Source organism: Pocillopora damicornis, chromosome 9, assembly GCF_964200805.1.
Source record: "Pocillopora damicornis chromosome 9, jaPocDami1.2, whole genome shotgun sequence".
Classification (NCBI taxonomy): domain Eukaryota; kingdom Metazoa; phylum Cnidaria; class Anthozoa; order Scleractinia; family Pocilloporidae; genus Pocillopora; species Pocillopora damicornis.
In genome coordinates, this window is record NC_142678.1 from 17,659,370 (window position 1) to 17,675,139 (window position 15,770).

Consider the following 15,770-nt stretch of genomic DNA (forward strand, 5'->3'; position numbering starts at 1 on the left):
GATATCCTTAACTGTTCGTTTAAGGAAGCACGGTTGCCTCAGTCTTGGAAGGACGCTAACATCACTCCAGTACCAAAGCAAAATCCAATACACGATGTAAACAAACATCTACGTCCAATATCCCTAACTCCCGTGCTTTCTAAGGTTGCTGAAGATTTCGTCGTGGAGAGTTTCCTCAAGCCTGTTGTTTTGGCGAAAGTGGATGTACGGCAGTTTGGGACTGTGCCAGGTTCCAGTACGACACAAGCACTAATAAGCATGGTCCACTCATGGCTTAGTGCTACGGATGGGAACGGTGCAACTGTCAGAACCATCCTCTTTGACTTCCGCAAGGCGTTTGACCTTATTGACCATCAGATCCTAGTTCAGAAGCTCATTTCATACGATCTTCCAAGCGGAATAATTAACTGGATAGTGGACTTTCTGTCCTGTCGCCGACAGCGTGTTAAACTTAGTCAGGACTGTTACTCGGAGTGGGGGGCCATCCCATCAGGGGTCCCACAGGGCACAAAACTTGGCCCCTGGTTATTTACTATTATGATAAACGACCTCATCATCCCGGGTACAGACATGTGGAAATATGTCGATGACTCCACTATTTCTGAAACAGTCATGAAGTCTGAGGTCAGCAAAGTCCAACAAGCGGTTGACGAACTCGCGACGCAAGCTTCTGCTGACAAGTTCCAATTAAATGAAACCAAGTGCAAGGAACTGCGCATAACATTCAGTCACTCTAGAAAGAACTTTGATCCAATTAAGGTTAATGATCAGGACTTAGAGTGTGTAGAGCAAGCAAAGATCTTAGGTTTGCAGATATCTTGCGATCTTACGTGGAATAATCACGTATCCGAAGTTGTAAAGAAAGTAAACAAGCGCCTGTATTTTTTGCGTCAGCTTAAGCGTGCACAAGTCAAGTCGGAGGAACTTTTGCTCTTCTATTTGACTTGTATTAGGCCTGTCACTGAATATGCATGCCCTGTTTATCATCATAGCCTCCCGCAATACCTTTCAGTAGATCTTGAGAGATGTCAAAGGCGAGCTTTACGTATTATCTATCCAGATTGTTCGTACAATGAGGCGCTTCTTTTGACTGGTCTAGTTCCCTTACACAACCGCCGCGAGTTCTTATGTGATAAGCTTTTTAATTCCATCCTGTCTAATCCCTCGCACAAGCTCTATAGCTTACTACCTCCCAAGAATGAGTGCGAAGTCAATTTAAGGAGTCAGCACTCTTTTACTACACGGCGCCTCCACACCATTCGTACTCGAAATAGTTTTATCCATCACTATGTCCATAAAGCAATGATGTAATATTGTTTTCCTCTTAATTATATATTTTTGTCTTTTTAATTAGTTCTTCTTAGCCATGTATTTTTTGTAGTATATATTTTATTGTAAATCAAACGTAATTCAGCCTGTGGCTGCAAGGTTCTTGATAATAAACTAACTATCTAACTATCTATCTAACTATCTATTGTATTGATATCGTAAGGAGAAATTCTGTCTTGGTCACTCATGGGAGTTATAGGGTTAATACAATTATTATTCTTATAAAACATCATTAACAAAGTCACGAGCTGGACAGAAGAAGTGGCCAAGCTAGCCGAGTTTACACTGTCACAGCCTCAAGAATGCTATGTTGCTTTCACCTTTGGCCTGAAACTCCGCTGGACCTATTTCCTTCGAACACTGCCTGATATTCAGGATCTTCTACGGAGGAACCACTAGAGAATACAATATCAAATGTCCTTATTCCAGCTATAACAAAACGTAGCTGCAGTTCAAGTGGGCGATATGTTCTGGTGGCCTTAGAATCACGAACCCCTGTCATGAAGCAAATCGTGAGGATCAATCGTCAGTGAAAGTAACTATGCCATCAATTGAGAAAATCGTTCCCCAAACACATGAGCTACCAGACGACTTCAATCACAGGCGACCCAAGCTTCAGCTGTGAGATGATCACCTTGCGAAATAAGAGTTATGGTAAAATTATAATTTGTATGGGAATATTTACGACCTCTCTTAGGAATATAAAAATACAGTCAAATACTCAATAAAAATACCTCACCTTACTTCCACAGTGTATCGCTTGTTATCTGACAGCTTACTATTTTGAAAAGAAGCCATTTTAGCGAGCTATCCATTTCTAGGTTTACAACTGTAACATAAAAGAAGCTCAAAGCTGCTCACTCCATTCTCGAACGTCCGATCCTATATATAGAAGCAAAAAATCCAACGCAGAATCCAAGACATATGCTTTAGTTTCATTTCAATGCACTAGAAATTCAATCTTCCCCGTGAAACCGACGCTTAGCCGCACTTTGCTTCACGACATGGCAGCACGACACAAGACCGTTGAAAACCAGCTTGTTAACCCTGCCTCCTTTGCAAACTTTGCCTCGCCGGGGACCACACCGTCACTTAGCACCCGTGGTTTGATGCCAAGTGACGGTGTGGTCCCCGGCAGGTATGGAAAAGGAGTGAAACAGATACAATAGCTGACTAGCTGAGCTAATTTCAACTAAGAAAGGAGAGAGTTGTTCGGAGTTAATATTCATGTTTGTAAATAAAGCAAAATTTGTGTTCGTTCTACAGTTGAACCCTGGTAACTCGAATTGCCAAGGGAAATTGAAATTACTTCGAGTTATCGGGCGTTCGAGTTATAGGGGTTTTGAACAAAAAGACCAGAAACACTTGATGTAAGAGGTTCAGTGCTTATACATGTTTTATTGTAACATTGAATTTTGAAGGGAAGAAGAAACATGCCATTGATCTCAAGGGTGAACTGGGCAAACTGAAAATAACAAACAACAGATTGGTTCTAGATTACGCGCCATTATTTCTCTTCGCCGGGAAGAACTGTCAAAAATGTTTGTTTACGGACATACAAAAGTTGTGATATCGGTAAAGGTCAATTTGTCATAACACATAATTGAGATTAAATTTAATCTTCCGGCGCAAAATGTTTTGGCTCATTGGTCCGCAAAACTGAAAATCGACGTCGAGTTATCGCGGGGAAAATTTCAAAGAGTACAGGGAGAGAGTTAACCTCAGCCCACTTTTGTGATTTAACACTTTAACCCCTAAGAGTGACTAGCATCTGATTTCTCCTTACAGTACAACCCCTGAATCAAACATTGAGGTCACGAGAATAAAGGAAATGATCAACAACTAAAGCTCTTGATGGTAAAACAAATTCTCCTTGTCAGCACCTCAAGAAATGTATAGCGAACAGTGAGGAGAATATGCATACTAATGAAGGTGTAAAGAATTGTTAAGTCTTTACGCCCTCACTTGTTTCAGATTATACATTGACCCATACTACTCTGTTCTTTTGCGCCAGAATTATGGCAAGTACAGACGTTGAAATGCTTTTTTCAGAATCGTTTCAAACAGTAAAGATCACAGTGGGGCTGAATTTATTTCAACTATAGAAGGTGAGAGCCAAAAGCATAAGGAACCCTAAAAAAACAAACCCAAATATCATGAGCTTCGTCTGACTTTCTCGCTACATTAGTTAATTCTTTTCTGGTTACAATTCTAAAAAAATATCAGTTGCAAATTTCTTACTTGTGATGTTTTTGTGCAAATAGAACAAATAAATAGGAAGAATTCCTTTATCATATGCTTTTGGTAAATCTTCACGAAAGAGAGGTCGACTTCCCTCTTAAAGAGCTTGCTCACGAGTGATGGCAAGAGTCCTATTGCATGATTTACAGTCACCCGGCTAAATCCCCAGTTTGAACGGCGCAGAAATCTGGACATTAATCACTCGCTGGCCGATGTTCTGTCAGGCCAGTGTTTTGCAAATTTCCTTATTCAAAAAGGTGAGCTTGGAAAACGGCTTTAGTTCCTCTCCCATAACAAAAAATAGGTGTAACTGATGGCGGATAATTTTTGTACTGATATTTCAGTGCAACCATTGTTATAAAGATCCACTGACCGAAAAAAAATCTCAGTATTTAGATTACACAAAACCAGTAGATCAAAATGTAGAGACAGAACTAGAAAAGAATAACAGAAACTCAGGCTACGATCTCTGCTATTCAAAGTACGTGATTCAAGGCGAAAAAACGCTTCCTTACATACGAGGGATCAGAGTGGAAATAGCACGTCACACAACATGTCACAACCAACGATGACAACACTTGAACTTTTTGTTATATTTTGCTTGTTTTGCCTATAATTGAATTGAGTTGAAATCATTGTTTCCTATAGTGTGATCGGTTAATTTTGTTGAAGTGATCACAGCAGTGAACTTATGAGAGTGCTGCGATCTAGACATGTTCTATTCTGAGCTTGTAGGATCATGGAAGAAGATACTTTATTCATTAACCTTTTAACTCCCTTTGGTGACCAGGACAGAATTTCTCCTTACACTACCAATACAATATCAAGCAGACAATTGATGAGAATAAAGAAAATATCAATTACAGGATGATTAGTTGATCCAATACCAAATTCCCTAAACTGGCATTATAAGAATCGTATGGCAAACAGCAAGACAAATTACTAATAATGAAATCTAGGGAGGGAAAAAGTTAATTATAACAACAATAGTTGTAATGATAGTAATTCCTCTCTGTTGTCGGCAACGCGCTTCAGCACTCATCGATTCTCCAGTGCAGAGGAAGAGAGGGCTTCTTTGATTTATAACTACAAACCGACTGATGTACAAGACTACTTGCCTTTTATACAAGCTTACTTTTTTAAAGTCACTCAACGAAGACCTGTAGAAATCCTGTAAAAAATGATCACTTAAACGAACAACAGGCGAGTAAACCGAACGGCGGTAAAGGTTTTCACGATCGCCAATGGAAATTACCGCCAACAAAACCTTTTGCTATCTCTGTATTTTCCACATTAGTTAAACAATACTAACAACATACAGGGTATGTGAATTTGTGAAAAGTTTAGTTTTTGTAATTATTCATCTTTCTATGCCCTAATTATGGCTTAAATTACTGTTGTAAAAGTAAATTTATTATCCTTTTAAATTAAACTATAAAAACAACAAATCTGCGTGCGTGCGTGCGTTTCGTGGTCGTTTCTATCGCAGAGGGGGGAGGAGGGGGGAGGTGTGGGAGGGGCTAGAGCATCAGGTTTGTCGTTAAGATTCATCTCAGTTGAATTTAAGTCAGATTAAGCTGAAACATTCAATGATATCAGTTAGGGATATATTTTAGTGCATCACCTTCGTCCACCTAACTCTTCAGTGGTTATTTCTGAATCCTCACTGAGATATCCTCCAATGGAAATAAGCGATTTGAGAAACTTTAACGGGAATTAACTCTGGGAAAACTGGGATCCTTTCAGAACAGAAAAAAACAAAATGGATCCAAATGTACCATATTTAGGATAGTGAAAGTTACCTTTTGAACCATATTTACAGAACTGCCTCGAAAGGTCCGCGAAGGTAGCGCAACACCCAATTTGCACAATTCCTCTAAGCATTAGACAGCTCACTCGAACTCCCCTGTATCTCGTGCTGTTTTACGCTTCCCTAAACAATTCAAATACACGGAATTCTATTGGCCTTCGTAAAAAATTCAGCCAGATTTCCAAGAACTTTCTTGAATCTGGCCTTCCTGGAATCAAGAGTTTAAACTTGAACCCTGCAGGGTCGTTACGAATGTTGGGTCAAAATTCTTCCAAACTGAGGAACCAGGAAACAAAAGGGTTCGTATTCCGATCCGATCAGTAAAATTCCATGACTCTGCAGGACATTTTTCAAGACTTTGTTGATGTTTTCCACACCCTTTTATCAAAAAGTTGCTTTCACGGATGGAACGCGATCATTGGATTGGGGTATTTTTTCATTGCTGATTATTTTGGGAAAATCCGCAGGAAAACTTGCACGACTTTCTCGGTTGACGATGAGTTCATTAACAACTGTGACAATAGGTTTTCCAGCTGCAACATATTTTCAGGTTTTCCGACAGGAACGCTGTCAAATCGGGGGAAAATAGCTCGGTGGGAACGGAAACTCGATATCATTTCCTGGCACACGGAGATCAACCTCAATGGCATTCTTGCGGAGCTAAAGGAAACAAGGACTTTTAAAATGGTCAGCACTCGGTTCCAAAAGTAATTTATTTGGAATTTCGCGTAATAAGTAATGGTGATAAGACTTAGTGGAGTCCAATTCAGTCTGTAATCATACGAGTGATAACAGGATTCCCTATGAATGCGGCAAGGTGTACATCGGAGAGACTGGACACAGAATTAAGGAGCATGATCAAGACATCCAACTCGCCCGTACCGAGACCTCCGCCGTTTCACAGCATGCCCACAACACCGGACACAAGCCACTCTGGAACGAAGTAGAGTTTATTGATCGTGACCCTTATTACTACACGCGCAGGGTCAAAGAGGCAATTCATATAACACCTCACCCTGACAACATCAACAGGGAAAGTAGAATAGAAATTCTAGAAGCGTGGACGCCCAAGATAAAAAACCCAACAACAGAAGAGCCGTGCGACAGCGGACCGCTGAGAAGTAAATCACCGAGTGAAACAGCAAGGATCGAAAAGCACCAATCAGAGCTTTTGAAAAACAACCAGTCACAGCAGGGCATCATGCTTTATAAGATCACGCATGACCAGTCGACCTCATCGCCTGAAACAGTATACAGTCGAAACGTCGCGATCTATATCACACATGACTACACCGTGAGACAAACAGAAAACTTAGCTTTTATTGTCATTCACCACGATGAATAACCACGGCCTTTTTTACGAAATTATTCAAAGAATATAATGTCCAAGTAAAGTAACAGGAAGATAACTTATTCGATTGATAAGAACTCGTGAAATTATCGCAAGGATATCTTTTCAGCTGCACGCCTGTAATTATGAGTGGAAAAACGGCTCGCTAAAATTGAAAACGTAGGATGTTTGGCTACTAAATGAACTAAGGCTACGATAGCATCATCAAAGGAACAGTTTCCAAACATAACAAGTATAGTTTGTGCTCGTTAATTGAAAAGCTGAACTACTGTTGACTTTAACACTTTTCTTCACAGCAAAGCTGTCTAAGATTAAAAAAAACATTGCCAGATAAGAATTGCCTGTTGTTTGACAAAAGATAAAAAATATCCTAATTTAAACTTATAAAAAGAAGAGGACAGCCAATCGAAACAAGTCAAAACACGAACAAGTCTATTCCACCTATTCGGAAAGGTTTTGATGTCAAGAAACATGCTGAACACGGGCTGTTACGAACAATACTAATTTGAAATTCAACCTCGTGAGTTGTAATCAAATCTTCGGGTTATGTTACGAGATAATTCCTTTCATTGTCTCGTCTGGAAATCTCAGTAATTCAAGAAATGACTTGTAACTAATTCGTACGATTTCTGTCCTCCTATTTCTCAGTCCTTTTTTGTCTTTCGCTTTTTAGAGGATTTAACACTACTTTCAAACGAGCTTTGACTCAAGGCATCGATCCCATCGTTTATAACTGCAGCAAGACTATCTCCACCTGCGCGTTTCCGGGAACGGTAGTTAGTGGCATGAACATCACACTCCTCGGCTTGCTGTAAAATATCCTGAGCCAAATAAACAGACCTCACGAGACTTTTGGTAGCTGGTACAGACGCATCATAAACACGCACAGGTCGTGCCTTTTTCTGGTAAATACTACGAGCAAGTTCGTGATACTCCTTGGCCTTCTCAAAGTCGCCCACTTTCTCGTGCACCACACCCAAGTTATTGTAGCTAGTTGCCACGTCTACATTCTCAGGTCCTGGCTTTTTCTGTCTAATACTCAGAGCAAGTTCGTGATACTCCTTGGCCTTCTCAAAGTCGCCCAGTTTGTCGTGTACCACACCCAAGTTATTGTAGCTAGTTGCCACGTCTACATTCTCAGGTCCTAGCTTTTTCTGTCTAATACTCAGAGCAAGCTCGTGATACTCCTTGGCCTTCTCGAAGTCGCCCAGTTTGTCGTGCACCAGACCCGAGTTATTGTAACTAGTTGCCACGTCTACATTCTCAGGTCCTAGCTTTTTCTGTCTAATACTCAGAGCCAGTTCGTGATACTCCTTGGCCTTCTCAAAGTCGCCCAGTTTGTCGTGCACCAAACCCAAGTTATTGTAACTAGTTGCCACGTCTACATTCTCAGGTCCTAGCTTTTTCTGTCTAATACTTAGAGAAAGTTCGTGATACTCCTTGGCCTCCGCAAAGTCGCCCAGTTTCTCGTGCACCAGTCCCAAGTTACTGTAACTCGTTGCCACGTCTACATTCTCAGGTCCTAGCTTTTTCTGTCTAATACTCAGAGCAAGTTCGTGATACTCCTTGGCCTTCTCAAAGTCGCCCAGTTTGTTGTGCACTACACCCATGTTATTGTAACTAGTTGCCACGTCTAAATTCTCAGGTCCTAGCTTTTTCTGGTAAATACTACGGGCAAGTTCGTGATACTTCTTGGCCTTCTCAAAGTCGCCCAGTTTGTAGTGCACCACACCCAAGTTATTGTAACTAGTTGCCACGTCGACATTCTTAGGTCCTAGCTTTTTCTGTCTAATACTCAGAGCAAGTTCGTGATACTCCTTGGCCTTCTCAAAGTCGCCAAATTTGTTGTGCACCACACCCAAGTTATTGTAACTATTTGTCACTTCAACATTCTCAGGTCCTAGCTTTTTCTGTCTAATACTTAGAGCAACTTCGTGATACTCCTTGGCCTCTGCAAAGTTGCCCAGTTTATCGTGCACCAGTCCACAGTTACTGTAACTAGTTGCCGCGTCTACATTCTCAGGTCCTAGCTTTTTCTGTCTAATACTCAGAGCAAGTTCATGATACTCCTTGGCCTTCTCAAAGTCGCCTAGTTTGTTGTGCACCACACCCAGGTTATTGTAGCTAGTTGCTACGTCTACATTCTCAGGTCCTAGCTTTTTCTGTCTAATACTCAGAGCAAGTTCGTGATACTCTTTGCCCTTCTCAAAGTCGCCCAGTTTGGAGTGCAACAGACCCAACTGATTGTAACTAGTTGCCACTTGTACATTCTCAGGTCCTAGCTTTTTCTGGTCAATACTCAAAGCAAGTTCGTGATACTCCTTGGCCCTCTCAAAGTCTCCCAATTTGTTGTGCACCACACCCAAGTTACTGTAACTAATTGCCACTTGTACATTCTCAGGTCCTAGCTTTTTCTGTCTAATACTCAGAGCAAGTTGGTAATACTCCTTGGCCTTCTCAAAGTCGCCTAGTCTGTCGTGCACCAGACCTAATTCGTTGTAACTAGTTGCCACGTCTACAATCTCAGTTCTTAGCCATTTCTGTCTAATACTCAGGGCAAGTTCGTGATACTCCTTGGCCTTCTCAAAGTCGCCCAGTCTGTCGTGCACCACACCGATGTTAAGGTAACTAGCTGCTACATCTACATTCTCAGGTCCTAGCTTTTTCTTTTTAATACTCAGAGCAAGTTCGTGATACTCCTTGGCCTTCTCAAAGTCGCCCAGTTGGTGGTGCACCAGACCCAAGTTATTGTAGCTAGTTGCCACGTCTACATTCTCAGGTCCTAGCTTTTTCTGTCTAATACTCAGAGCAAGTTCGTGATACTCCTTGGCCTTCTCAAAGTCGCCCAGTTTGTAGTGCACCAGACCCAAGTTATTGTAACTAGTTGCCACGTCTACATTCTCAGGTCCTAGCTTTTTCTGGTAAATACTCAGAACAAGTTCGTGATACTCCTTGGCCTTCTCAAAGTCGCACAGTTTGTAGTGCACAAGACCCAAGTTATTGTAACTAGTTGCCACTTGGACATTCTCAGTACCTAGCTTTTTCTGTCTAATACTCAGAGCACGTTCGTGATACGTCTTGGCCTTTGAAAAGTCGCCCAGTCTGTCGTGCACCAGACCCAAGTTACTGTAACTAGTTGCCACGTGTACATTCTCAGGTCCTAGCCTTTTCTGTCTAATACTCAGAGCAAGTTCGTGATACTCCTTGGCCTTCTCAAAGTCGCCCAGATTGTTGTGCACCAGGCCCAAGTTACTGTAAATAGTTGCCACGTCTACATTCTCAGGTCCTAGCTTTTCCTGGTAAATACTCAGAGCAAGTTCGTGATATTCCTTGGCCTCTGCAAAGTCGCCCAGTTTGTCGTGCACTAGACCCAAGTTACTGTAACTAGTTGCCACATCTACATTCTCAGGTCCTAACTTTTTCTGTCTAATACTCAGAGCAAGTTCGTGATACTCCTTGGCCTTCTTAAAGTCGCCCAGTTTGTAGTGCACCACACCCAAGTTATTGTAAATAGTTGCCACGTCTACATTGTCAGGTCCTTGCTTTTTCTGTGTAATGCTTAGAGAAAGTTCGAGATACTCCTTGGCCTTCTCAACGTCGCCCAGTTCGTCGTGCACCAGACCCAAGTTACTGTAACTAGTTGCCACTTCAACATTCTCAGGTCCTAGCTTTTTCTGATAAATACTCAGAGCAAGTTCTTGATACTCCTTGGCCTTCTCAAAGTCGCCCAGTCTGTCGTGCACCACACCCAAGTTATTGTAGCTAGTTGCCACTTTTACATCCTCAGGTCCTAGCTCTTCCTGGTAAATACTCAGAGCAAGTTCGTGATTCTCCTTGGCCTTCTCAAAGTCGCCCAGTTTGTAGTGCACCACACCCAAGTTATTGTAACTAGTTGCAACACAGGTGTTCTTAGGTCCAGACGTTTGGAGGAAAAAGTTCATTGAAAATTCATAGAATTTCTTTGTGGCCTGAAAATGACAATGGTTCTCACATATTTTGCCGAGATTCTGCATTTCAGGCTGGAGGATTTGATGAAGGGGAACTTTCGAAAGTACTTTTTCAAAACTAAGAATGAAATTTTTCAAATGTAGGGCAAGGGCGTGGCTTTGCAAAATTGAATCTGACGATTCCTTCGGTAGGTTGTCATCTATAAACTTGTTAAACGCCGCAACAGCGCTTTTGAAAGTTTTAATGTGATGGCTTTCCGGATAGCCCTTAATCAAAGACTTTAGGACATCGCGCACAACCTGATGTACCCGTATGTGGAAACCAAACTCATCTTCATGTGTTAAAATTAGCGAACATCTTTGGAGTTTCATAATTATCATCTCTTCATCTTTTATTCCTTCATCGACGCTTACGATATAATTTACCACGATATCCACATTTAAGGGCTGTGACGAAAGGAGGCAGAGAAAACTTAATGCATGTTCTATGATTCTGTCTGATTGCATCACTTCTTTAACGGCCAGCATTGTTGCTGTTGTCATCGATTTCTTGTAACATGAGTTGGTCTCTGTAAGTAGAGTCTCTGTCGCATCACGTTGCCCTTTCTCTACTTTCCTCAGAAAGTCATTCCATCCAAACTCTGAGAAACGTTTGCTCTGTCGGTGTTGCTTCACATAGGTGGCTGCGCTTGCTAAAGCAAGAGGTTGGTAGTCGAGTTCTCTAGCTACCAGTTCTCCTATCTCATTATCGCTGATACCAGAAATAAGGGCTAATGAAGAACACGCCTCTTGGGACTGCATACCCTCGCTGACTGAGATGTGTCGAATGGAAGTGCTTGTTAACGGTATGCATGTACTATCTTGGGTTGTGATCAACAGATACCCCCTTCCCCATTGTCCGTGTCCTTGCTGGGGTATATGAACATGCATTTCAGATAAGCTTTTCACGTTGTCAGCCAACAGCAGCCAGGACTCGTACTGACCGATCTTTGAGCTGATTAAGGATATCATGCTGTTAATCTTGTCCTCTGTCTTCAAATTTTCGGAGATATGGATTTGTGTAATGGCATCCTCGGGGCATTTCATTTGTCGAGCGAACGTGATATAAGAATCTAAAAGTGTACCTAGCGTCTCGGCATTCAATGTCATAACAAACACTTCAGATAAGGAATCTTTTTGGGCTTTCTCATAAAATCTCTCGGCTACAAGACCTGCCAGTTGGGATTTACCGCTGCCAGGATTTCCGGATATATACAAGATACTTAAAGTGCTCGCATCCGCTCGCTTAAGCTCCTGCAGGTGGTTAGTGATGTCAGCAACCTCAACATCACGACTTGCTATGTCGTGTGAAGGTTTAGGAGGGAGAATGCAAAACGGGGAGGTGTCGCTCAGTAGTTGTTCTGAAAGAACCTGTCGTAGAAGTTCGGATGTCTTCAGCTGATCGTCAAGGTTTTTCAGTTGTTTTTCTTTGTCTTGTAACTGTTCTTCAAGGCTCTTTCGTCTCTCTTCTGTTTCCTTTAAGCTATTTTTAAGGTTCTTTGGTCGTTCTTCTGTTGTCTTGAGCTGATCTTTAAGGTTCCTGCGATTTCCTTCTATTTCTTTTAGCTCATTTTCTTTTTTTTCTAAGAGGTCCTCAAGGTCCACTCGTTTTTCTTCTGTTTCGTTAATCTCATTTTTAAGAGCCTGTAGTTGTTTTTCAGTTTCCTTAAGCTGATCTTCAAGACAAATTCGTATTTTTCTTGTTTCCTTCACCTGATCTTCTAGATCCTGGTGTTGACTCTCTATCTTCTTCAGCTGATCTTCAAGGTCCTTGTTGTCTTCCTCTTTTTGGTCCAAGTCTTTCTTTAAAGCTTTCACTTTGTCTAAGAGATCTCTTACCTCCTCTGTCGGAAACGTCTTTTGGTTTGTGATGTCTTGAATTTCTACAGTGGAAAGACCGAGTGCTTGGAATGCAGCAAAAACTTTGCCAATAGCAATTTTAAAGTCTGACTCCGAAAGTTGACCTTGTGGCATATGAGCAAACTCTTCATTGCGAAATTTTCTGAGATCGTCGACATTCGTTCTCACCACCGCGGTTAGACTGTAGATGCAATCTGAGTAGAGAATGGCGTAAAACAACATCGTAGAATCCCATTCCGCTCTGTTTCCTTTAATCATGGTCGACAACATATGCTTGTTCCTCCTTTGGTTTCTCGGGGACTCGTTACTATAAAAGTTTTTCCCGTTGCTAAGATCATCTTTCCATTCTCCAAAAGTCGTCCTGTAACGACTGTCCCATTCTTGTTTGAAAATTATTCGCAAACCTTCGGTTATGATATCAGTTGTGACGTGACAAATCTTGAAATAGTTTAGTTGCTCATCAGTATATTCTTTTACAGCGGCCATGTCTTTTGTGGGCGTGTCTTGTAGGCCTTTGTTAAAAATACTAATATCAGCTAACAATCAAAAATAATTACCAAATTTAAAACTTTAGTAATTAAACCATTTCAAACGTCAAAGGAGCTCCGTGCTGAAAGATATCATGCAGTCTATACTATTTAAAGAGCGTTAATCAAATAATTAGTTAATTAATTGATAAATCAATTTCAAACCAATCAGTTATAAAATCAGTTAAACGAAGTAGGGAGTAAAGAAGAGAGAAGAAAGCGCTGGGTTTAGGGACCATTGATAAAACCAGGCCCATGGAACATTCTGGTAAATTCCGTAACATTCCTGAACATTCTATATAACAAATAGAGAAGCCTTGGCTGTGCTCTGTTCTGTTGTAAAGCACGCAGGAAGCGGCTAGAGCGCGAAAGAAGTGAGGTGTTTTGTCTCTGCACACGTTATAATAACGTAGATAACGGCGTTGTACTCTGATGGAGCACGTTCTTTTAACCAATAACAGCGCGCGTTTTATACGAACTTTATCATAAAACATCCTGAATCATTTTTGAATCATCCCACACACCCCAAAAAGTCAACAATTGTGAAGATTGTGACAAAAATAAAAGTTTCTACAGCCCACTATTGATCAGTTTGCATCTTTTAGGTACATTTTGGTGTACAATTAATTTTTTTAAAACCCAGTTTCATGCAAAATTGCTGTCCAGCAATCAAGCGAGAGAGGTAGTCATAGAAATAAGGCACAAGGATGTTCTACCGCTTACAACAGAAGGCTACCAACGAGCGAAAAATATACTAAGAGGCAGGAAAGAAAATGAAATTGTTAGCGCTTACGTCATCAGTATCATGTCACTTCCGACGATTCATGGAACCAACCCAAACAAAATCTTAGATTGCTATGAAAAGCTGTGTTCGAACGTGCTATCCCTTGAAACTATGGGAAAGTTAGGAGAAGTAAATGGGTATGTCTGGATGACTCTGAATAAGCTGAAAGGGATCAGAGGAGATTTAGTGCGAACCGATGACCAATGGCAGGAATGGAAATTTCCTCAAATTGTAGCAGCGTTACGGAAATGGACGGTGCGAAACCCGCCGAAATGCGATGACGTGGAAGATCAAGGAAAGCAATTCAAGCAATTAACGAAACCACCATACAATCAACATACCAAACTGCCTCAATCTGGAAGTTTTCAAGAAAATAAACGTGAAGTAAAAAGGAGACCACGCGTCTATTGCGACCAATCAAACCACTCATCGACAAACTGTGATAATGTTACGTCGGTCTCCGAGCGAAGAAAGCTACTTATTCAAAAGCAATTATGTTTTAACTGCACTGGTCCAAATCACAGAGCTGAGGAGTGCCGCTTCGTTACGAAATGTTCACACTGCCGAAGGAGAGACCACTCATCAATCAGCGAGAACATTTCTGGATACAAAAAACCTGAGCACATGTTAGACGCCACTGGGAAAAGCAGTGTGACCTACCCGCTGGTTGTCGTTTGAAGTTTGTGGTATTTGGTGCTGTACGTTACTGGCCACCGGAGCCGGAAGCTCATGCGCCTCAGCAGCCTTACTTGATCGAATAGGTAAACAGCCAGTGCGGAAGAGTTCCGAAATATTGAAATGCACATGTAAACAACAGATAAAGAGATCAAAATCCATGATGTGGTGATTGAAAACCTCTCGGGAAATTTTCGCCCGCGCACAGAGATAACAAAGGTGAACCGTGGTGTGCCGCTAACCCTAACCAATCCTTGGTACAAAGACATCTTAGTGAAGTACGACCACCTGAGAGAAGTGGAAATAGATGACGTTGATTTAAAGAAAGAGCTCCCCGTCCACTTAATCCTCGGAACAAGCGAATACACAAGAATTAAAACGGAGACCACACCCAAAATGGGGAAACCTGCAGAACCGATTTCTGAACTAACGCACTTTGGATGGATCTTCATGTCTTCTGGAAGCGAACCACTCCTAATCCAGATGTTCCTGACCCAGACATCTAAAATTGATTATGAAGAGCTTAGCAGACTCGATGCATGTGCTTGGATTAAAGGATTGTCCCGATGGCAACCAAAACCTAGTCTACGTGGAGTTTAAAGAACAGCTTGTGTGAAGCCCTAAAGGATGGTACGTGGCCGATCTACTCTGGAAGGGGAGCCATCCACTCTTACCTCACAACAAGCATGGGAGTTTGAAGCGCTTGGACAACCTGGTGAGAAAATTGGAGAAGTAGCCAGGCATGTTGCCAAAGTATGATGACATCACCCTGGACCAGTACACGCAGGCAATATTGGAACGAGCGCTCAAGGAACCAGAAGAAAAGGAGTTCTACCGTCCACAAAAACAGCAGAGAGCACTAAGATCCGCATCGGCTACGATGGACCTGCCCCAAGCAGTAAATCAGCACCCTCCCTTAGTGAGTGTTCAGAGACAGGTCCACCCTCGCAGAATAAGCTTTGGAGTGTTCTCGCTAGGAACAGATTCTATCCCGTGGTTCAAGCAAGTGATCTAAAACAAACGTTCTCGCAAGTTAGGACCAGAAAGGGAGACCGGGACACGATGCGATTTCATTGGTTGAAGGACCTGGAGACTAAGCAAGTGAAACCACTCAGATTCACACATGCACTTACCAAGTTCGAGTTGTCCACATCACCATTCAATCTTGGAGGATTTATAGATCAGCACCTGCGAAACCTTCAGCAGA

The 15,770-nt window shown here is 41.8% G+C and overlaps 1 protein-coding gene and 1 pseudogene across 2 annotated transcripts in view; both read right to left on the minus strand.

Moving 5' to 3' along the window:
- Window positions 1-15,770, minus strand: part of LOC149040454 (UBX domain-containing protein 4-like) — a 43,123-nt pseudogene that overhangs the window by 14,259 nt on the left and 13,094 nt on the right. The gene's annotated exons all lie outside the window — the stretch shown is intronic.
- Window positions 6,676-13,080, minus strand: LOC149040456 (uncharacterized). The gene has a single exon (XM_089181349.1). It carries the CDS (start codon window positions 13,061-13,063, stop codon window positions 7,376-7,378), a length of 5,688 nt encoding a protein of 1,895 aa, XP_089037475.1. The 5' UTR covers window positions 13,064-13,080; the 3' UTR covers window positions 6,676-7,375.

What these genes read in the sequence shown, in the direction of transcription:
- LOC149040456 (XM_089181349.1), bottom strand. Translation starts at nt 13,063, where the DNA reads ATGGCCGCTGTAAAAGAATATACTGATGAGCAACTAAACTATTTCAAG.